At 40.4% G+C, this 24717-nt stretch overlaps 1 protein-coding gene across 5 annotated transcripts in view; it reads right to left on the bottom strand.

The window, feature by feature from the left end:
- The window catches only part of tenm1 (teneurin transmembrane protein 1), a 2368941-nt gene that overhangs the window by 39097 nt on the left and 2305127 nt on the right, over nucleotides 1-24717 (bottom strand). For all 5 annotated transcript variants that reach the window (XM_072595290.1, XM_072595294.1, XM_072595295.1 and 2 more), the window contains one exon: nucleotides 6622-6794. In XM_072595290.1, the coding sequence (XP_072451391.1) occupies nucleotides 6622-6794 (173 nt within the window). The remainder of the gene's footprint in view (nucleotides 1-6621; nucleotides 6795-24717) is intronic.

Raw genomic sequence — 24717 nt, 5'->3', positions numbered from 1 at the left:
ATCACAAACAACCCATTGTCAGCCACTAACAGTCCCCATTAGCAGATATTGATTCTCCCAGGCTGAACTTTACCCATTCCTTCATCTGCTCAACAATATTTCTCTCTCTCTGGGTTCCATCTGCATCTATCATTTACTCCTCCCTGTCCTATCTTGAGCATATTGACCAACCTTTTCTGAGCTACAATCAGATCTGAAGGGTCATTGGACCTGAATTGTTAACTCTGCTTTCTCTCTACAAATACTGCCAGACCTGCTGAGATTTACAGCAATTGCTGTTTTTGTTTCTGATTTCCAGCATCAATAGTTTTTTGTGTTTTTTTTTCTAAAATAGTCTGATGCCTGTTGGTTCAGAAACTGTCTGAGTATATTTGAGATTACTTTTGCCAATCTGACTTGTCTCATCCAAACGAAGATTAAAATTGGTCATGATTATTGCAATCACTTTCTTAGCATTCCCATTATTTCTTGATATATATGGTTCAGGCTCTCTAACAAGAATCAAGAATTACTCTTATCAGTGAATTCTATCACTTGCTATTTCTTATCCCCATCCAAACTGATTCTACACTTGATCTTCCAAACCGAGATCGTGTTGCATTCTTGTCTTGATTTCATCCTTCAGAAACACAACTCCACTTCATTTTCCTTACTTATGTTTCCTAAATATTATCTTTGTTAAAAATCTTTGAATATTTTATTCTAGTCTTTTTTGCTTTGCAACTAGATCTTGGATTAGCTATCAAATTCTAACCACTTTTTAATATATTTAATACATTCAGCTCATTATAATTACTGCACACATTTAGATGAACTGGCGTTGTCTTTTTACCATTCGTCCCGACTTTCACCCTTACTGATATTTTGTGTAGACTCTGTCCTTTCTTATCATTGCTTCATTTTCCTCTTTGTCTTTAATTTTCACATGGATTCTCCTCAATCAATTATTTAAAGACTCTCTATATCCCTGAGACTTCATTCTGTGTGCTCACTTTCTGACCTTGACCAACTGTGTGACCAGGAAAGCCATTGATGTCTTTTGCACAAAGCAAATATTCCAATTTTCGCCAACAATCTGCATTGAAACTCAGGTTGAATTCTATTCTGAAGGCAGGATTCCAGTCACCTCCTTTGGGAGATATACTGTTCAGCCACAGTGTTCAATTGGCACCAGCTTTTACTCAAGCTGCAGCCATCACTGCTACACCACAGCACTTTGCTTTTATTTTAGATGTAGGTAATGGATTGGTTGCTTGACTAACCTGTGGGCCTTTGTAAAAACAATTCTGTAAATGTTTTGGTTTTATTTCAAGCACATAACATTAGGAGGGGGAAAATCTGAAAACAATTCCCAACTACAGGCAGGTTAAAAAAAAGCCAGTGTTGCCTCCAGCCTGAAATTCCATGTGATTGACAATTTGAAAGTTCTGTAACAGGAACATTTGCTACACCAAAGCTGAGTGAATGTCACAGTGAGAGCAAAGTTAGAAAGCAGTCATTACTTTCAACTTGAGATAAAAAAAAGTTTACTTGTGTAACTCAAACATGTCTCTTGAGTCCAGTCTGCATCCCCATTCACCACTGCAGGACTTGTTGGTTCAAATGTAGAGATAAGGATGCAGTATAGATTGGAGAGACAGGATGCCTACTCGCAGAGCACTTCAGTGAACATCTCCAGACATTCACACCAACCAATCCCACCACCCCGTGGCTGACCACTTCAACTCCCCCTCCCACTCTGCCAAGGTCCTGGGCCTCCTCCATTGCCACTCCCGAACCACCCAATGCCTGGAGGAAGAATGCCTCATCTTCCGTCTCGGGACCCTCCAACCCCATGGCATCAATGTGGATTTCACCAGTTTCCTCATTTCCCCTCCTCCCACCTTACCTCAGTTCCAACCATCAACAAGGTTCATGACCTGTCCGACCTGTCCACCTTCCTTCCCATCTATCCACTCCACCCTCCTCTCTGACCTATCACCATTACCACCATCTCCATTCTACCTAGCGCACTCTCAACCACCATGCCCCCAGCCCCACACCCCCTCCCATTTATGTTTCCATCCCCTCAGCTCACAGCCTCATTCCTAATGAAGGACCTTTGCCCGAACCATCGATTTTTCTGCTCCTGATGTGCTGTGCTTGTCTAGCACTACACTCTCAGCCACAAGGAATATCCCTGCCTGGAAGACATACTCAATTGGTTAGAGGCAGGTTTGTAATGCAGAATGATGCCAACAGCATGGTTTCAATTCCTGCACCAGCTTATGTGATTATGAAGGACTCTTCTACTCAACCTTGCCCTTTGCCTGAGGCATGGTGACCCTCAGGTTAAACCACTACCAGACGTTTCTCTCCAATGAGAGAACAGCCGTATGATCTGGTAAGACTATAGCGACTTCACTTTTACATATAATGGTATTACAACAAACAATGTACTTCTATAATTTGAACATTGACAATACTGGACACTAGGAAGGTCTTGGTGTGTACATACAAACACATGCGGGGGCACAGCTTTGGAGTGGGGGGGAATGGGTGTGGGGCGGATGTCAGAGGTGGTTTTTTTGCTCAGAGAGTGGTGGGGATGTGGAGTGCTTTGCCTGCGGCGGTAGTGGATTTGCCAAGTTTGGGTGCACTGGAGTCGTCATTGGACAGGCATATGGACGTACATGGAGTAGTGTGGGTGAGATGTGCTTCAGATTAGTATAATAGGGCGGTGCAACATCGAGGGCCGAAGGGCCTGTACTGCGCTGTAATGTTCTATGTTCTATGTTCTATAAGTTTATTTGGAAGCACTAGCTTTCTGAGTAATGAAGGAGTGGCGCTCTGAAAGCTAGTGCTTCCAAATAACCTGTTGGACTATAACCTGGTGTTGTATGATTTTTAACCATCCATCTCTGATAGCCTTTGATTCCCTTGCTTCATTAAATTCAATATAACTCTGCCTTAAACATATTCAATGGCATCACCTCCATCATCTTCTATGGCTGAGAGTTCCAATGTCGCATGACCCTCAGAGAGAAAGAAAACCCTCTTCATCTCTGCCCTAAAACAGCATCACTTAATTTTTAAAACACTAGTTCAGAAAATAATCACAACTAGAAACACCTTTTCCAGATTCACCTTGTCACGATGGTTCACAATCTTCTATACTTCAATCAAATCACCCCTCACTCTTCTAAACTCCTAAATTCCAATGATAACAAGCCCAGTCTGTACAGTTTCCTCATAACATAACCCACTCATTCCAGGTATTAATCTAACTTCCTATTCAATTACATCCTTTCTTAAATGAGCAGAGGAAAAGTTAACATGATATTCAAGACATGGTTTCTCCAATGCCCCATATAATGTAAGCACAACACCCTTACATTTATCTTCAGTTTCTCTCATTATAAAAATAGCATCCCATTAGCCTTCTTAATTACTGGTTGTACCTGGACACTGACATTTTGTGACTAATTTACAGGAACACCTAGATTCAGCTGCTCCTCTGAATTCTGCAGTCATTCTCCATTTAATTTATGTCTGTGTTTTTTTATTCTTCCTGCTGAAGTGAACAACTTCACCATTTTCACATTATATTCCAACTGCCACATTTTTACCTACTCACTTAACCTATGTATATTCACCTGCAGCCTTTCTAAGCGTTCTTCACATATAATTCTATCTATGTTTGTGTCATTTGCAAAATTAGCTTTCATATTTTGCTCCCCTCATCTAAGACCTTGATTGTAAAAAGCTAAGGCCACAGCATAGACCCTTTAGGGGCTCTACTTGTCATATCCTGCCAATTGGAAAAAGATTAGATTTTATATACTTAGTTTACTCCAAGCCAGCCAAGCTCCATCCACAATAATATTTTACCCGTATACTATGAGCTCCTATTTTGTGCAATACCTTTTACATAGCACCTTGTCAAATTCCTCCTAGAAATCTTAACACAATCATGCAAGTGCAATTTCTGTGGTGGTCGGGGGCTTTAACATTTAAAGTACAATTACAGTCTTCAATCCAAGCTTGGAGAGGCCTATTTTGCAACCTCTTACCGTTCGTTCTCACCCCAGAAGGTTCCACAATTAAATTTGGAATTTAGGTTACGATTAAACAAAGCTACTCTATAAGATCCTGATCGTAGAGATGAGCTATTGGAATGGGTGGAACCTGCATCATATCAAAGGTCTGCTGGGATTCTGTATAGTTGAAAATCCCAATCGGTGTTTCTATGGTTAGGTTGAGAGAGAAGAATGAATGGGAAATGAAAAACTGATCGAAAGGTTTAGCAAAAGCTTATTAAATTGTTACAAAATCTGCACTAATTTTATTGCAGATAAAACCAATCTACATGAAAAAATGCAATGAAATCACATACTTTAGAAGATACATTAGAAATTTAAGCAACATGTACAACAGTTGCCGTGAATCCATTTCTTTTTAGTTCTCTATGAACTTTATTTCAGAGCAATCTAAATGTAAATTTTAAAAGGACTGATGGATAGATTGGTTGTAAATTGACAGACTGACAGATGGCCTGCACAGTGCACTTCCATTACTGTTACCCACAGCTGGAGTGGGTTTAATGATTGACAAGAACGCCACAATTCTACTTCACTTTTGATTTATGACATGACAGTTATTCCCTGGCTTTACTGAAACTGAGAAGGATGTATTGGCTATTTAAAGTGTACACTACAATGGAACACAAAATTCAAAGAACCAGCCTGCTTTCTTTGAATTGTTGCTGATCGGGGTTAGGCATCTTCCATCGAGAGAAAGTAAATAAGTTAATTCATCTGCGGATTGTTGGGGAAAAGGGAACATTTTGTATTATGTTATTGTCACAGCCATTGCTTGCAAAATCACAGTCCAATTCAAAAGGTCAAGATTTGCCAATATGCATCGTAGTCCTGCTTATGTTGAGGGCATGGATAGCAGAAAAATAATCTTGCTTGAATATAAAACAAAATCAACTGTATCAGTAATTCTACTTATCTTTCACATTACAATTCAAGTCCTGAGCCGTGCACATTGTCATATAATAATCATAAATTAGCTTTGTGAGCATTTCAGTACCAAACATTTCAGTGTAAAGACAAAAATAATTGAGTCTGTGTCAGACTTTAGAGAGAAGAAAGTTTAAATAGTGACAGTTCATTTTGCAAGATTTTTTAAAACCTATCTTTACACTGCTTAAAGCTATATTTAACTAAATACCTATATTCTTACAGGCTAAACATTAATGTTAGCTGATCCAAATGCAAGTCAAATTTAATATTTCTTCAAGCATTCAACCAACGTATTATTTTCTACTTGAAAAGTAACCATATATCTCCAAGAAAACAGCACAATTTTGCAAATCTTATACTTGTATCAATCCAATGCATCACCACAATTACAGCTCAAAAAAAATTCAAGAAGCCTGACATCACCCAGGACAAATCGACCTGCTTGATTGGCACTACATTCATCACTTCAACAATCACTCCCTCTTTCACTGAACTTGAGTGGCAGCAATGTGAATCATCTTTTTAAAATTCACTTGTGGGCATCACTGGCTGAGTTGGTATCTAGTGCCTGTCCCAAGTCCCTTGGAAAGATAGGGATGAGCTACTTTCATGAACTGCTGCAGTCGATTTGCTGTCAGCCTACGCTGTCATCTTTTCTACTGTGATTTAACTGGCTCTGGTTGAATAGATGAAAAATAAATAGTTTTGATCCTGCAATAAAATGCAACTACTAATTCCTTTACACTGACAAATAGGCCCCCTGATTTCAAATCAAAATGAACATCTCCAGCTCTCTTCTTCCCAGAGAGCTGCATATTATTTGAGAATGTGGCTATGAGAAATGCATGGCTGAGTTTCAAGTGCATCTCGGCTTCAGCACAATAGGTTCTCTGTTCACCTGATAATAAAGGACACTTTCAAGAATTTGTAATAGCACATTGTTATAGCACATTGATGTTGCATCTTGCTTGTTGAAACAAACGAACAGTGTTACAGTATTACAAGTCTTGTTATATGTCAGAAAGCATTTTCTTCCTCAAATCAATGAAATGGAAGCTGGTATTAAATGGTGCATTTTTTTGAAGGAATATAAAATATTTCCATTGATGTCCCATAGAATCTGAGGACTATACATAGTGTATACTAGCTGAGAGTACTAAGTGATCTGAAGGGGCAAGGTGTATATATTAATGGCATAGAGGTGGCATGGATTGACATGTGTGATCAGAAGAAGCATATGTTGGCATGGTGGATAGGTGGGGAGTGAAGGATGAGGTTCGTGTTGCATTAAAACATTGCGGAAGCTGGGATGCTGTGTTGGAAATGCAAGGTGGGCATTCTAATTGGCCCACTTCCTCACACATTCTCCTCAGGGGTGTAAGCATGGCTTACAAACTGCATTGCCAGCTCCATCCCGGAGTAAAAACACAAAAATAGCTTGTGGTGTCACACATGACTGATCCACAAAAGCGTTGGTCAGACTTTCCCAGGAGCAGAGGAAGATTTTACCTCATAAGTATGAATATTACAGTCGATCATTCAAATCACTACAAATTAAAAGCAACTTGTGTTGTTTGAAACTTTTGTATTCAGTGAATAGAGTCTGGTTTACCTTGCCTATAAATATATACAGCATTGGTAGCTGAGAAGTTGGCTGTAATAGCAAAATTCTCTCTGTTGGATAGATTTGCTTCCACTTGCACCGACTTGTCCACCTCACGATAGAAACTGCTGACTTGGCCAGTTGGAAAAGTCACATTCGTCAGGTGACCATCACTGTCAAACCTAGGTAAATGAAAGTTTTAAACAAAGAAATTAGGAATAATTACACATTGTTGATACCACATAAAAGACATTCTTAAGGAATATTTAACCCGAGGGAAGGGGGGCACCAAAAGAAAAAGATGTATCTGGAAATACAGCATCAGATTCTATGGGTACATCCTGTTTAATGCTCAAACATCACTCTTGATCCCTCCATTGTCCCTTACTTGCCAAACACCCATTACCAGGAGAGCAGAACATTTCTCAGTGTAAATATCAGGAAGGCTAAATCTATTATTGTCAATTCCAGACAAAAAAAATCAGTCCTTAGTCATAGATGCCAAGCTTCTCCCTGACAGCTATCTTGGGTTGAACTAGAACAAACACAACATTAGTGTTTTGCTGAACCCTGAGGTGAAGTTCTGACCATGTATCCACTCATTCTCCAAGCGAGTCTACTGCCAAGACTATATTGTGTCCATCTTCACCCGAATGCTCTGCACCTGAAGTCTTTAGCCATGTCTTTGATACCTCTAGGTTTAACTATTTCAAGGTGCTTCTAGTCACCTCTGATATTCAACTTTCCATAAAACCTGAGCTCACTCAGATCTGTGCTGCTCATGTCTTACTTCTCAAAAAGCCCTTTTCAGTCATCACCCCCTGCATTTACTCACTTACACTGGCTCCCAATTTGGTAATGCCTCCATTTTAAAATCTTTAGTCTCGATTTCAAATTTTTTCATATAATCATCTCCACCCTGCTCTCTAAACATCTTTAGGTCCACAAACATCTGAGGTATCTGCCCTCCTGTAAATCTAGCCTCTCCTGCATTCCCAATTATAATTGGTATACCAATGATGCACTCAGCTACTTCAGTCCAAATCTCTCTGGAATTCTCTCCCTACCCTTCTACACCTAAGATACTCCATAAAGCCTATTCTGTCACCTGTGTACTTGTCTGCATTAGGTTCCACCCATCTATTACCCTAGTGCTCACTGACCCACACTGTCGTCTGGTTAAGCAACATTTGGATTCTAAAGTTTGTCCTTGTTTTCAAATTTCTTGGTGTAATTTTTATAATCTGTATCTCCTCCATTCCCATGCCCTCCAAAATATCTGTGTTCTTCTAGTTTTTCCCACTGCGAAGAACTCCAATTTTAATTGCTGTACTCATGGTGCTTCTAGTCACCTCTGATATTCAACTTTCCATAAAACCTTTGACCATATCTGTATCTTAATGACTTCTTAAGTGGCTCAGTGTCATATTTGGCTTTATAGTGTTCTTGCAAACTCTTTGGGAGATTTGATCACTTCAAAGGTATTCCATAATCATGATCTATTAAAAAGAAAACCACATTATTTTGTTTCAGTATCAGTTCTGGGAGACCAGATAGTCACTGCTTATACTTCCTCCCATCTGCTGGAACAAAATAAATGTTCAGTTTGGATTTGTAACTATGGATGGAAGTGAAAGATCTCCATCTGCAGTTTTTAGTTTCAACAATAACTTACACTTACATAGCACTATTGTGTAGTAACATTTCCCAAAGTACCTTCCAAGGAGCATTAGTCAGTAAAACATAACACAGAGTCATATAAAGACATTAGTTGGAAAGATATTCAAAAGTTACAGAAGTGGGGTTTCAGGGCCTGGGGCTCCATCAGGTAAACATGGAAAGAGGTTTAGGCAGGAAATTCCAAAGTTTGTAGCCTGGACAACTAAGAGCATAACTACCATGAGTACAGCAATTAAAATTGGAGTTCTTCGCAGTGGGAAAAACTAGAAGAACACAGATATTTTGGAGGGCATGGGAATGGAGGAGATCCAGATTATAAAAATTACACCGAGAAATTTGAAAACAAGGACAAATTTTAGAATCCAAATTACGACAGTGTAGGTCAGTGAGCACTGGGGTAATAGATGGGTGGAACCTAATGCAGACAAGTACACAGGTGACAGAATTTAGAATGATCTCCAGCTTACAGAAGGTAGAAAATGAGAGGTCAGTTATGTACATGCCTGATTTCCCAGTTTTAATTTTGTATGCCATCTGATCTGTTGACAATTATCAATTATTTACCTACAGAAACATCAAAAAAGTGACTGTATCCTTGGTTGCAACATGTTCACCACTCTCTAGGAGACAGTTTCCTGTTCCTTTCTGGGTGTCTAATTATCAGAGCATTAAAAATGGTACTTTGAGCAAGAGTGGTTGTCAGTTCCCCACAGGAAAATGCATTTCTGTTCCCTATGAAAATTGTCCTGACTCATCTCTGCTGCTCATACTCACTGTACACCCACTTTAGAATCCACAAATGAGGTTGGATTCCACTCTTCTCCATTACTTGGTCATTAACTCTATTTCATTTCACTTTATGTTGTGTCAAGGACAATTTATTCCACCACCCTGCACAGCCTTGGCATGGGCTGACAAGAACTTAAAATCCATTTGACTCTTTACAAAAGCTGGAACATTTTTCCAACCATATCCCTTTAAGGCTAATGTTACTTTTGTGTTATTACTTAATTTTAATAGCTATTGGTGCAGAGCCAGAACTGTGCCGGGAGCTGATTCTGTTATTCAAATTAGCTGACTATGCAAAATGAGATAGTCAGCTCAGTATGGTTTGGGGCAACTTGATTCAAACGGCCAGCAGCTCTAGGCATGTAGATTGCTGCCATTGCAAAACTAGGGCCAATATATACACAAGTAGATTATGTTTGCTGCACACTCTGAGCTTTGGGGTTTGTCCTGAATCAGATGCTGCCATGAATGTGGAACTGATAGATGCAATAATTTGCATTGTACTAAATAATTCACTTTTGGAAGCAGATATCTCCTAACAGCTAAAATGACAGCTATTTTAGTGTTTCTAAAACATTATTTTTGGATGGCATGTTTTCATGTATTCCTCATTCTTAATTGGTCTAAAAAGGTGATCATGGAAGTTCTCCTTAAACCATTTCAGGCCTAGTGCTCTTGCTGCATCCATTTTGACCCACTGACAATTAAGAAAAAATAATATATGTTGTTTCACTCACAAGCTGAACATGTGATTCACACAAGCTAATGTTCTCGTGATTTTTCTACTTTTCAGTGATTGTAGTTGCAGGAATGGGAGTTGCTGTTGAAATAACTTTGGCAAACTACTATTTTGTATCTTACAAATTATGTATATTGCAACCAAGGTGCACTGATGATCAAGGGAGGGCACATATACATCACAAATCTACCTGATACTTGTTGGGGTCCAAACTAAATGTTGTGTGGCTGTTGGTGTGAGAATATTTCATTCTCAGATGATTTATGAATGGAACTGAACACTATGAATCGTCATTGGGATGGAGGGAAGTTCATCAATAAAGTAGCTGAACATGGCTGAGATGAAAAACACAATCACATCTGTTGTGCTTTGAGCCAGATATGAAGTCAGGTATTTGAAAGGTTTCCCTTTGAGTCTTTTTGACCTTAGTTCATCCACAGTATGTTGTTGCCAAATTCAGCCATTCTCATTTCTCCTCTGGTATTCTGCTTTTGGGAATTATATCTGGATTAATGGTGAAGTACATTCTGGAGCCAAATAGCTCTTGCATCTAAATAGCAGTGAGCTTATTCATATTAAATAGATTTCATTTGACAGCACTATTAACAATGTCTTTCGTTACTTCCGAGCTGATTGGGAGGAGGCTGATAGAACAGAATTGACCATGTGCATTAATCTTTTTATCTTTGAAAGATTATATAGTGTTACAAATTCTACACATCAGCAAATAAATGCCTGGGGCATAACTGTGTGGGAAAGTTTTGGTGAACTAGTTGACTGTTTTTGCAGGCTTCTAGTTTTACTGATATTCATAGACTTATGCATCATACACCTTTACGTTAATGTATAATTCACGGTGGTAAGAGGTGAGAGAAGGAAAAAGGACTACTATCTTTCTCTTTTGTCAATGAGAGAAAAAGGAGATGCTTTTATATAAGACTTTTCACGGTCACTGGGTGAAGCAAAGCATTTTAGAGCAAATGGTGTACTTTAGGGACTGGATTTTGCCAAGTGAATTATTGATTTTATTTCACTGACATATTTTGGTTAATTTTTTTTACTTTGTGTGATAATGTTTGTTAATGTCTCAATGTTTATTTGGGCAAAATTGAGTTATTAAATGTTTGAAGTCTCTGTTATTGACAATTAATAATCTAAAATTATCATTTTTATGAAATTGTTGGAACAGTATCTTTTTTATGAAAGAACATTGCTGAGTTGGTGTACAGTTAACACGAGGTATTTGTATATGTTTCATTCACAAGTAGACAATGGATGGGCACGGAAGTGGTACATTGTCAGTAAATTGGCATGCATAGATTGAAGGGTCAAGGGAAATAACTAGGGAGCATTACGTTGGCATGGTGAGTATGAGAGGTCATTGGGAATATGTGGGAATCAGCTGTTGTGAGAGGATAGGTTTAGAGGGCCTTACCATTTTTGTTGCAGTTGGGAGAAATTTGTGGGGAACCAAAGTGGGCCTCTGACCAGCTCACTTGAGCACTCGCCTGTCACTTGGTCACCTAGGACTTGTTTACAGGATCAGTGGGCTTGACCCTCTCCCACATCCAACCCTGGTCTGACAAAAATTGCACAATTTAGGACCCTGTAACTGCAACTAACTTGCTGAACATGAAAACTTCTTAACCTGAGGAACCACTTTAAATGCTGAATATATAATCCCCTACTATACATCATTAACTGTACAACACTTTGAGGTAGGTATGGTCATGAAAAGTGCTATTACAATGCACGTGATTCTCTTTTGTCTTTTCAAAAAGAGGTAAAGGTAATAATTCTCCTTCCTTTATCTCTTAACACTATAAATTGTACACGAACATAAAGATGCAAAATCTATATCTATGGGCATTGGTAGAACAAGTAAGTCTGACAATGCTCTAACTTACTCTTAATTTGGTTAGATAACATAATCAAAGCCCATTGTTCCTATTCCCTGAAAAGGGAAAGGAATTTTTTTATTACAGTCATACATTTTTCATGCCTTTTTTAAAAACTCAGCTCCTATGTTGTTTCTGCATTTTCTCCAGCCGTCTGTGATTTGTTCCAATGTGCCATCAGATTTCCATCAAGCTGAAGTGCTCTCAATCTCGAGCAACCAAGGATACCTCTCAAGAATTCAGTTTGAAGTACTCAACTCGAGGATTATTTAAATGCACTTTCAATTCATGCAAATTAAAAGCTAGCAAGTTATCATTGAATACAGTACATTCTTCTGCCTTGTGAATGCAACCAAACCAGAATAGCTGGATAAAGCAGGCCACCAATAAAAACAGAAACTGAAATAAACAGCCTAGCTTAAAATACTTTTGAGAAAAGTAATTTTGGCTATGAACTTCCCCTTCTAACTGTTAAGAATGCAAAATATTGCTTATGAGAAAAATAAAAATCAATTTTTCACATGTGCATGTTTTAGCACTCCTTTAAGAATGATCTTTTGTGACTATCTTGTGGTAGTTGAATCTTGGAAAGTTACAAAGCTGGAAGAGAGCAATTGCCTCATGGGGCCTCCACTGGCATTATCCTGTGGTGCTAACTTCTCTAATTTCACTTTCCCTTCACTTATCCCATCAGTTTAGATTTGTTGTTTTCAACTACTTATGCAACAAATGTTTAACTGATTGCTTCAATAGTCACCAGCGGTGAAGCATTCTATGTCCAAACTTGTCCTTGAGTTGAAAAGCTGTACTTTCTGAGAATAAGCCTGTGTCCCTTTGGTACTAATTTGTTACACAGCATAAAATCCTGCCAGTTCAGTCTAAAAGCATTTGTACTCTTCAAAAAAAAATCTAGAATGGTGAAAACTTGTGTTTTGATGAACAAAAACTAAGCTAATCTTTCTAACTTTAACTTTTCATTGCGAGTTTAAATGGATTAATTTTTGCTGGATTCATTTATTGACTTGATAAAGCATGGCACTGGAAAAGGCACAGCAGGTCAGGCAACGCCCAAGGAGCAAGAGTCGATGTTTTGGGCAGGATCCTTTTTCAGGGTTCTGAAGAAGGGTCCTGCCTGAAACGTCAACTCTCTTGCTCCTTGGATGCTGCCTGACCTGCTGTGCCTTTTCCAGTGCCACGCTTTATCAACTTTGACTTCTCCTGCACCTGCAGTCCCCATTGTCTTCATTATGTGACTTTGATACCAATTCTAAATTGCACATTCTGTATTGGACATAATACATAATACATGCAGCTAAACAATGTCTCACACAAATTCAACACCATTTCTTATAGTATATTGAATATAAAAGCAAAGTAAAACCCTGAGATTTTTTTCTGTTTTTCTGCTCTGTTATATTATTGTTTTGAGTATATTTCCTTTCATTTTAGATTAGATTACTTACGGTATGGAAACAGGCCCTTCGGCCCAACAAGTCCACACCGACCCTCTGAAGAGCAACCCACCCAGACCATTCCCCTACATTTACCCCTTCACCTAACATGATGGGCAATTTAACATGGCTGAAAGACTGGAGCGACTGGGATTGTATACCCTTGAGTTTAGAAGACTGAGAGGGCATCTGATTGAGACATATTAGATTATTAAAGGATTGGACACTCTGGAGGCAGGAAACATGTTTCCGCTGATGGGTGAGTGCCGAACCAGAGGACACAGCTTAAAATACATGGTAGACCATTTAGGACAGAGATGAGGAGAAACGTCTTCACCCAGAAAGTGGTAGCTGTGTGGAATGCTCTGCTACAGAGGGCAGTGGAGGCCCAGTCTCTGGATTCATTTAAGGAAGAGTTGGATAGAGTTCTCAAGGATAATGGAATCAAGGATTATGGAGATAAGGCAGGAATAGGATACTGATTAAGAATGATCAGCCATGATCATATTGAATGGTGGTGCAGGCTCGAAGGGCAGAATGAAAATGTGTTGCTGGAAAAGCGCAGCATCCAAGGACCAGGAGAATCGACATTTCGGGCATGAGCCCTTCTTCAGGAATGAGGAAAGTGTGCCAAGCAGGCTAAGATAAAAGGTAGTGAGGAGGGACTTGGGAGAGGGGCGTTGGAAATGCGATAGGTGGAAGGAGGCTAAGGTGAGGGTGATAGGCCGGAGTGGGGGTGGGGGCGGAGAGGTCAGGAAGAAGATTGCAGTTAAGGAAGGTGGTGCTGAGTTCGAGGGTTGGGATTGAGACAAGGTGGGGGGAGAGGAAATGAGGAAACTGGAGAAATCTGAGTTTATCCCTTCTGGTTGGAGGGTTCCACCCCCACCCCCACTCCGGCCTATCACCCTCACCTTAACCTCCTTCCACCTATTGCATTTCCAACGCCCCTCCTCCAAGTCCCTCCTCACTACCTTTTATCTTAGCCTGCTGGGTACACTTTCCTCATTCCTGAGGGAGGGCTCATGCCCGAAACGTCGATTCTCCTGCTCCTTGGATGCTGCCTGACCTGCTAGGCTTTTCCAGCAACACACTTTCAGCTCTCATCTCCAGCATCTGCAGTCCTCACTTTCTCCTCGAAGGGCAGAATGGCCTACTCCTACACCTATTGTCTATTGGCCAGTGGGAGGAAACCGGAGCACCTGGAAGAAACCCACGCAGACACAGAGAGAATGTGCAAACTCCATACAGACAGTTGCCTGAGGCGGGAATTGAACCCAGGTTTCTGGCACTGTGAGGCAGCAGTGCTAACCACTGTGCCACCATGCCACCCAAACAAGTTGGCCCGTACGGGGACTGAACCCATGAACTTGGTGTTATCAGCACCATTTTTTTGTTTTCATTTTTGTTTCTGAAGGTCAATGGTTCACATTTTTCTGCATTGAACCACCCATTTACCCACTGTTTAAATAGGATGGCATGGTGGCTCTGTGGTTAGCACTGCTGCCTCACAGCACCAGGGTCCCAGGTTTGATTCTGACCTCAGGTGACTGTCTGTGTGGAGTTTGCACATTCTCCCTGTGTCTGTGTGGGTGTGCTCCGGTTTCCTCCCACAGTCCAAAGATGTGCTGGCCAGCGAATTGGCCATGCTACATTACCCATAGTGTTAGGTGCATTAGTTAGAGGGAAATGGATCGGGGTGGGTTGGTATGGACTGAGTGGGCTGAAGGGCCTGTTTCCACACTGTAGGGAATCTATTAAATAAAGATCTACGTCCTTGTGTAGTCTGCAGCAGACTTTGCTATTCTTATAATTTGGTGTAATCATCAAGCTTCAACAAGCATTCTTCCTTTACCTATGCTCAAAATATTAAATATATGAAATGAGAAACAAAAAAATACCCACTATAAGCCCCATCACTACCTGTACCCTGCCAATCAAGAAATCAACGCCTCTATGTTTGTTTTGCTGTATCTACCAGATATCTGTTTGTTCATAGAGATAACCTGTTACCAGTGACTAATTCTCCGAAGCCACCTTTAACTTCTGATGGTGGCATAAAACTAATTATTTCCAATCAGCTTCCCATTGCACAATTTACCCAATTTTTTATGTACATTGATTGCAATAGAGACAGAAATTATTTTAGGTGTATAACAGGTGAGCCTGGTATAATAGCAAAGATTGTTTTCATACCATTCAATGAGGCATGATAAACACAGCTGTAGTGATCTCAAAACTGTTGTCATTACTTTGTGAAACTGACAGCAACTTCTGGCATCTGCACATGAAATTAGATGTGAAAATTCAGATGTTACTGTCAGTGATGTCCGATTCCTCTGTTTGTGCACTTTTGAAGTCTTTATCGTTGAAAGATTAGGAATCTCTGAATTGGTATGAATTTGAACTGTTTTGCACTATTACTATACTTGTAAAAACTCATGTGAAAGGTATTTCTTGGTGCTTGAAGTATAGCTAGATTTTTATTCATGTAGTTAATCATTATTGTTGCTGAACAATTGATTTGCCCTGAAAAAATAATCTCATATTTATACATTGGTAAGTTTTTGCATTAGGATAAAAATACTCCATGGCTATTCAAATAAATGTTTGATTAAAATATAATTTACCCTAATTTTACAGTCTGCAAAATTCTTAAAAATATTACGGATAATTTGGATTAGATTTTCCAAACATTGGCAATTATAGTCAGATTGTCACTTTGCTACTACTTATTAATTAAGCAATAGAAAGAAGCTCCACATTCCGGGCCAAAGATTCCAGTCACAGATCATGCACCTTTAATCTAACTATGTCCTCATTGGACAGTCAGGGGAAGGTAAACTATACCCTCTATTTTCTGTCAATAGTTCCATATTCTATGATTTCAATGTCCAGCAGCACAGATAGCTGCTTTGACAGGTCCTGTGAAATGTTAAGTGTGAGGTTTGGGTGCAAAGTGGGTAGGGAGCCAGGATTCCAGATGGTGAAGGTGCTAGACTAGTAGAGTGCCAGTTAAACCAGGTGCGTAGGAGGCTTAGGGGTCAGATGTTAGGGTACCAGGTATGTGGAGTGCCAGGTAATTAGGATGTCAAGTGGTTAGACCACCTTTGTGATGGGGTGCCAAGATGAGAAAGGTCCAGATAACTAATTGAGTAATAATGTAAGTAGGGGTGAAAGGGGTCAAGTGGCTATGCAGGCTTTTGGGCTGGTGGCTGCTGGCTGTCATGTCAGGCAAGAGGAAAGAGAAAGAGGGTAGGGGTGAGGGGTCACTTGGGAGCTAGAGGGTGTAAGGGCTCAGAGGAAATGTAGTTGAGTGTGTGTGAGCTATTTTGGGATCCACTTTAATATTTCCTGGGTAAATATTAACTGTATCAGAACACTCCAAATTCACCATTTTATATTGATATTTTAGGAACATTCCAGGCGCAGGAGAATTATCTCGTGGAATTTCCAACTTCCTCTGCATTTCCCTTGGAGTCTGCACTGTGTAGGATTCTGCAAGGTCCCAATGTGCACATCTAGTCTATGCTGCAAAAATGATTATCTGGCCATTGGAAAATTCAGGACAAATGGTTCCTACTTTATTCGTGAGAATTCTTCTATGTGGTTGGTCACTTAGCCTGTTTGATGATACACTGGTGTTCCGCAGATCACTGGTGTCATAATCAAATTGACATCAAGAAAATTGAAATCCAGCCAGGGATCTCTTTCAAATGAGTAGCTTGTGCAATCGCAGTGAGAGCTTCTGTTAATGGGATGTAAGCCAGTAGAGGGCACACTACACCACTGGACTTAGAGGATACAGAAACATTAAGGAAGAATTTTTGAAAGGCACTTTGCTTTAAGCAAAAGCGGATATTTCCTGTTGTGCAATAGGATTTATTTCAATCATTCATAGTGTAAAGTGACTAGACTGTAGCAACGATTGAAAAACAGTCCATCTTTTCTACCAGAGTATCTGACAGAAAGGACATATACACAGGTAGCTGTGGCATCAGGATTTCATTTGTTTTATCACAGCAATGCAGTAACTAAGAACACGATTAATGTCAATCACATGCTAATTATGTAGACACAGTATACATAGAAGGAAAGAAACACTAAAATTATAGCAAAATGATTGTAGAGCATTGGACTAACACAAATTAATTCTTAAATCATCTATTGTTCTGAATTTGTCAGCCTTCATTTAGGATTTGGTTTTAGTTATAGGTGGTGGAAATTTTACGGCAGTCAGGTGCATCAATATATACAAATCTCTCCTAATTCTCCTTGATAGATACAAGAGCTAGGGTTTCTGGTTTCTTTTTGATTGGAGTCTGGAGCACTTGAATATTCGCCAAAGTCAATGACAGTTCCTTCATGTTGATCGGATCCAGAGATTGAATCATTTCACCAAATAGCCAATAGTGTCAGGTCTTTCTGCATTAACAGAGACTGATCAAAGATCCCACTAGCAGGCACTGGAAACATAACTTCCCTGGCATTCAGCAACCCATCTACCCTGCTAAATGTGAAGCAGACTGATATTGTTAATGACTTGGGATTTTTGGATTTCATGACTGGGCAGCTAAGCACCTGTGTCAGATAGTGGAACTGAGTGGCTGTTGTGTGGGCTTCACCACTAATTGAATGCACTCAATCAAATTATCAGTTTAGGTATGTAAGGAAATGTGTAATGCAGAGGCAGTGAGTTCAAAGCACTGTTTGTTGTGTGGAAACTAGAAAGGTGCAATACTTGTTAATTACATTGATATTTATTAATTGTAATGATACTGCTAATTGAATAGAACAACTTGAGTTGAATAAAACCTTTAATCACAGTGAACTAGTTGAAATCAGTAGAAGCTGATTAAATCATGGGTTGGGAAGAAGTTCCGTATGACAAAGGCACTGGATGACAATTTGGGAGTATGTTAATCAAACCAACAGCCAATCATTGAATCAAAGAAGTTAATGGGCTCTTTTAAAACTTATATTCTGTGTGTTAATGTCTGATAGAAGTTCCACATAGATGCATTCAAAAAAGTGAACAGGAGACACATATCAGGAGGGAATGCACAAAGAAAGAAAACAGAACATAGGAATCAACTATGAGTTTCTGGCGAACAAAATCAAGATGATCCCAGTCATTGATCATGTGACCTGCAATAAAGTCATCACTGTGTATGCAATCCAGAGTGGAACCACTGTGAGCATGCATTAAATGAGTCTGCAGTGTCGGTGGAATGTGAAATGTGAAATGTGAAATGTGTTTTATCACAGGAAGTCCAAATTAGATGTTTGTTTTATTTATTCATAGGATGTGGGCATCAGTTGCTAGGCCAGCATTTATTGCCTATCCTTAACTTCCTTGAGAAAGAAATGAAGAGCTGCTTTCTTGGACTGCTGCAGTCCATGTGTTACAGCTGCATGCATTTGCTAGTATTGTCCTTCCAGATGTCAAGGTTTGGAAAGTGCTGTAAAAGAAGTATTGGTGAGTTGATGATTACATGATTTGGCCATTCAAAACACATATGAAAGAAACCTATTTATATCTGCATGGGAGATTGCTTGTGCATGTCCTTGAATTTGAACAGATTTGCTTTGAACGATGCTGCCAGTCAAGAATGACCTCTCTCACTGCAGTGCTTGAGTCAGGAACATTACCCAGAAGAAATGAGAACTCACTCCTCACTTCAGAGACAGGTCCTGGATGTTTTGGAGGACAAGTTGATGGAGAGAAGGAAATGAAGTCTTCTTATCAGCTGACCACCACAGGAGGCCAGACCACTGGACCAAGCTATGCTGGATAGAAAGAGCAATCTGGACACAAATTGTAGTGAACCGATGCTCAACAGTACAGTAAGAAAGCTGCTGATCTTCTTTGCCCTGCAGCAGTGAAAGCACTAGAATGTTTTCTCTGCTCCCCCTGCTCCTTGAGTGAGTAGTGAGGGCCATCACTCACTCAAACTCTTCCACTGCACTACAAATCCTCATTGTTCTATACATCATGACCACTCAATCACTCATTGCATCCTCCAAAATTACGAACTGTCTCTGCACCTCACCCTGTCCCTGTGCTTCCTCCTCACCCAATGGGGACACTTTATCAGCTCTCCTGCTCATGCATTCCCATTGAGTGTATTTCAAATGCATTCCATCACAGTTAATTTCTCTCTTTGTCTCAATGTACAAAACACTAGCCCACCCAATCATGGGCTGCTGTAATTCCATATTGGTTCACACCACCCCAGACGAATGTCTCCACAACATCTCAACTGACCTACCTATAATTCCTAGACTGCTTGCATTTGACTTGCAGAACTGATTCTAGCCCAATGCTCAGACTGCAGGGACATGGTTGGATCATGAGATGGCTAAACCCCTGCATAGGAATTGGATGAGCTGCTTGATGGGGATCTGTGCCAGGGCTTCAACTTTTTACAACATATTTCAACAAACAGATGAGGCAAGTGAAGGCAGGGTCATTAAATTCACTGATAACACCAAGATGGGTGAAAAAGTACATTGCAATCGTGATGTCTGGTAGCTACAGATGGATGTAGTTAAGTTGATGAGTGGGAAAAAAATCTGCCAGATGGAGCATAATGTGGGAAAAGTGAAGCTTTTCATTTTAGCAGAAAGAGTGCAAAAGCAGGGTAACATTTACATTGAGAAAGACTGAGGAAGTCTGAAGTGTAGAGTGATTTTGATATGCTAATACATGAGTCACAACAGGTTGTTATGTAGGTACATGTTGTCAAGATGGCGAATGGAATGCTATCCTTCATTACAAGAGGAGTTGAATATAAAAGTAAGAATGTTCTGCTTGAGTTATACAGGGTACTGTTAAGAGCAGATTGCGAATACTGTGTGCAGTTTTGGTCTTTTTTTTAATTATCCCTGGGATGTGGGTGTTACTAGCTGGGTCAGCATTTATTGCCTATCCTTGTTGCCCTTGAGAAGGGTGGGGAGCTGCCTTCTTGAACCGCTACAGTGCACCTGCTGTGGGTTGATCCACAATACCATTAGGGAAGGAATTCCAGGATTTTGACCCAGTGACAGTAAAGGAATAGTGATATATTTTCAAGTCACGATGGTAAATAGTTTGGAGAGCAACTTGCAGGTGGTTGTGTTCCCATTTATTAGTTGCCCTTGTCCTTCTAGATGGAAGTAGCTGTTGGTTTGGAAGGTGCTATCTGATGATCTTTGGTGAATCTCTGCAATGCGTCTTGTACTTATTGGTGATGGTCATTGCCTGATATTTGAGTGGCATGAATGTTACTTGTCACTTCTTAGCCTCAGACTGAATATTATCCAGATTTTGTTACATTTGAACATGGACAGCTTCAGTATCTGAGAAATTTTGGATGATGCTGAACGTTGTGCAATTGTCAGTGAACATTCCCACTTCTGACCCTATGATGGATGGAAGGTCATTGATAAAGCAGCTGAAGGTGGTTGAGCCAAACTCTTCCACTGCACTACAATCCTCATAGTTATATACATTATGACCACTCAATGACTCTCACTCATTGCATCCTCCAAAATTACAAACTGTCTCTGCACCTCACCCTGTCCCCCACTTGGAGGCTGAGTCAGGAGCAGTACTGGGGTCCAAGATATCTCTCCCAGGCCCTGCTTCTGCCAGGTTGCTTTCTGCATGGAGGCATTCATGCATCTCCTGCAACTACACAGAATCCATAGAACATAAAACATTGCAGTGCAATACAGGCCCTTCGATCCTTGATGTTGCACCAATCTGTGAAAGCAATCTGAAACCCACATAACCTACACTGTTCCATTACCATCCATATGTTTATCCAATGACTATTTAAAAGCCCTAAATTCGGCGAGTCTATTACAGTTGTAGCCAGGGCATTCTCTGAGTGGGTGGCATGGTGGTACAGTGGCACAGTGGTTCACACTGCTGCCTCACAGCGCCAAAGACCCGGGTTCAATTCCCGCCTCAGGCAACTGACTGTGTGGAGTTTGCACGTTTTCCCCGTGTCTGCGTGGGTTTCCTCCGGGTGCTCCGGTTTCCTCCCACAGTCCAAAGATGTGCAGGTCAGGTGAATTGGCCATGCTAAATTGCCCGTAGTGTTAGGTAAGGGGTAAATGTAGGGGTATGGATGGGTTGCGCTTTGGCGGGTCGGTGTGGACTTGTTGGGCTGAAAGGCCTGTTTCCACACTGTAAGTAATCTAATCTAATCTAAACCTACCTCTGACATCTGTCCTACATCTATCTCCCCTCAATTTAAAGCTATGTCCCCTCATGCTAGCCATCACCATCGAGGAAAAAGGGTCTCACTGTTCACCCTATCTAATCTTGTGTTCATCTTGTGTGTCTCTTTTGAGTCACCTCTCAACCTCCTTCTCTCTAATGAAAACAGCCTCAAGTCTCCCAGCCTTTCCTCATAAGACCTTCCCTCCATAGCAGACAACATCCTGGTAAATCTCCTCTACACCTTTTCCAATGCTTCCACATCCTTCCAATAATATGACAATGAGAACTGTGCGCAATACTCCAAGTGCGACTGCTCCAGTGTTTTGTACAGATGCAACATGACCTCATTACTCTGAAACCCAATCCTTCTACGAATAAAAGCTCACATACTATGTTCCTTCTTAACAACCCTATCAATCTGGGTAGCAACTTTCAGGGATCTATGTACATGGACACCGAGATCTCTGCTCATCCACACTATCAAGAATCTTACCATTTGCCCAGTATTCTGTATTCCCGTTGCTCCTTCCAAAGTGAATCACTTCACACTTTTCCACATTAAACTCCATTTGTCACCTCTCAGCCCAGCTCTGCAGCTTATCTATTATCCTCTGTAACCTGCAACATCCTTCCACACTATCCACAACGCCACCGACCTTAGTGTCATCCGTAAATTTACTAACCCATCCTTCTACACTCTCATCCAGGTCATTTATAAAAATGACAAATAGCAGCAGCCTCAAAACAGATCCTTGGGGTGCATCACTAGTAACTGAATTCCAGAATGAACACTTCCCATCAACCACCACTCTCTGTCTTCTTACAACTAGCCAATTTCTGATCCAAACTACTAAATCACCCTCAATCCCATGCCTTCATACTTTCTGCAATAGCTTATCATGGGGAACCTTATCAAATTATTTACTGAAATCCATGGACACCACATCAACAGGTTTACCCTCATCCACCTGTTTGGTCACCTTCTCAAAGAACTCAATAAGGCTTGTGAGGCACAACCTACCCTTCACAAAACCGGGTTGACTATCCTTAATCAAACTATTTCTTTCTCAATGATTATAAATCCAATATTTTATAATCATTTCCAACACTTTACCCACAACCTAAGTAAGGCTCACTGGTCTACAATTGTCGAGGACATCTCTACTGCCCTTCTTGAACAAGGGGACAACATTTGCTATCCTCCAGTCTTCTGGCACTATTCCTGTAGACAATGCTGAAATAAAGATCAAAGCCAAATGCTCTGCAATCTCCTCCCTGACTTCCCAGGGTATCCTAGGATAAATCCCATCCAGCCAGGTGACTTACCTGTTTTCAAAGTTAAAAATCACACAACACCAGGTTATAGTCCAATAGGTTTAATTGTCTAGCTATCACCATTGTTAACAGTTAACCCGAGAATGCAACTTTAAAAAAAAAGGTTTTGTGATTTACACATGAAAGAAGTGAAACTATCACTGTATTGTAACAGATGAAAGGCTTAACAGACAATCAATTTTTCAATGTATAATTTCAGTTACATCACACTGTAAATTTTTGCTATAAATTCTGTGTTACGATCGAGCCCTCCACTATCACCTGATGAAGGAATGTCGCTCCGAAAGCTAGTGTGCTTCCAATTAAACCTGTTGGACTATAACCTGGTGTTGTGTGATTATTAACTTTGTACACCCCAGTGCAACACCAGCATCTCCAAATCATATCTATTTTCACACTTTCCAGAATTGCAAACACATCCTCCTTATGAAACTTAATCCCATCTGGTCCATTAGCCTGTACCTCCGTATTGTCCTGTCAAAAACATTGTCTTTTTCCTGTGTGAATACTAAAGAAAAATATTCATTTAGAGGCTCTCCTATCTCCTCAGATTCCATGCACAACTTCCCACTATTGTCCTTGACTGGCCTTAATCTTATTCTAGTCATTCTTTTATTCCTGACACACCTATAGAAAGCTTTAGGGTTTTCCTTGATCCTACCTGCCAAAGACTTCCCATGTCCCCTCCTGGATCTTCTTAGCTCTCTCTTTAGGTCCTTCTTGGCTAACTTGTAACTCTCAAGCACCATAACTGAGCCATCATGTCTCATCCTAATATAAGCCTCCTGCTTCCTCTTGACAAGAAATCCATATTCGTTAGTAAACCACGGTTCCCTTGCTCAACCACTTCCTTCCTGCCTGACAGGTGCATACTTATCAAGGACACGCAGTAGATGTTTCTTGAATAAGCTTTACATTTCGATTGTGCCCATCCCTGCAGTTTCCTTCCCCATCCTTTGCATCCTAAATCTTGCCTAATCGCATCATAATTGCCTCTCCCCCAGCTATATCTCTTGCCCTGCAGTATATACCAATCCCTTTTCATCACTGAAGTAAACATAACCAAATTGTGGTCACTATCACCTACCTCCAAATCTAATACCTGACCTGGATCATTACCCACTTTCAAATCCAATGTCGTCTCACCCCTTGTTGGATTGTCTATATACTATGTCAGGAAACCCTCTTGCACACATTGGACAAAAACTGACCTATCTAAAGTACTCGAACTACAGCGTTTCCAATCAATATTTGGAAAGTTAAAATCCCCATAACAACTACCCTGTTACTTTCGCTCTTATGCAGAATCATCTTTACAATCCTTTCCTCTACATCTCTGGAACCTTTCAGAGGCCTATGGTTAATTCCCAACAGGGTGAACTTGCCTTGCCTGTTTCTAACCTCAGTCAATACAACCTCAGTAGTCGAGTCCTCATCAAACGTCCTTTCTGCCACCGTAATACTGACCTTGACTAACAATGTCACACCTCCCTCTCTTTTACCACCTTCCCTGTTCTTACTGAAGCATCTAAACTTCAGAACCTGCAAAAACCATTCCTGTCCATGCTGTAGCCATGTCTCCGAAATATAGAATATAGAACATCAAACAGGACAGCACAGTATAGGCCTTTTGCCAAAGATGTTGTGCTGACCTTTTATCCTACTCTAAGATCAAACTAACCTACATATCCAACATTTTACGATCTTCCAAGTGCCTATCCTAGTTACTTAAATGTCCTGAATGTATCTGACTCTGCTACCACTGCTGGCAATGCATTCCTTGCACCCACCGTTTTCTGTGTAAAGAACCTACCACTTACATCTTCCCTAAAACCTCCTCCATTCACCTTAAAATTATGCCCCCTCATGATAGCCATTTCTGCCCTGGGAAAAAGTCTCTGGCTATCCACTGTATTTATGCCTCTCACCATCTTGTAGATCTGTATCATATCATTCTTTTTCACTCCAATGAGAAAAGCTGTAGCTCTCTCAACCTTTCTTCAT

This window comes from Chiloscyllium punctatum, chromosome 25 (genome assembly GCF_047496795.1).
Source record: "Chiloscyllium punctatum isolate Juve2018m chromosome 25, sChiPun1.3, whole genome shotgun sequence".
NCBI lineage: Eukaryota > Metazoa > Chordata > Chondrichthyes > Orectolobiformes > Hemiscylliidae > Chiloscyllium > Chiloscyllium punctatum.
This window is presented reverse-complemented; position numbering and strand designations above follow the sequence as displayed.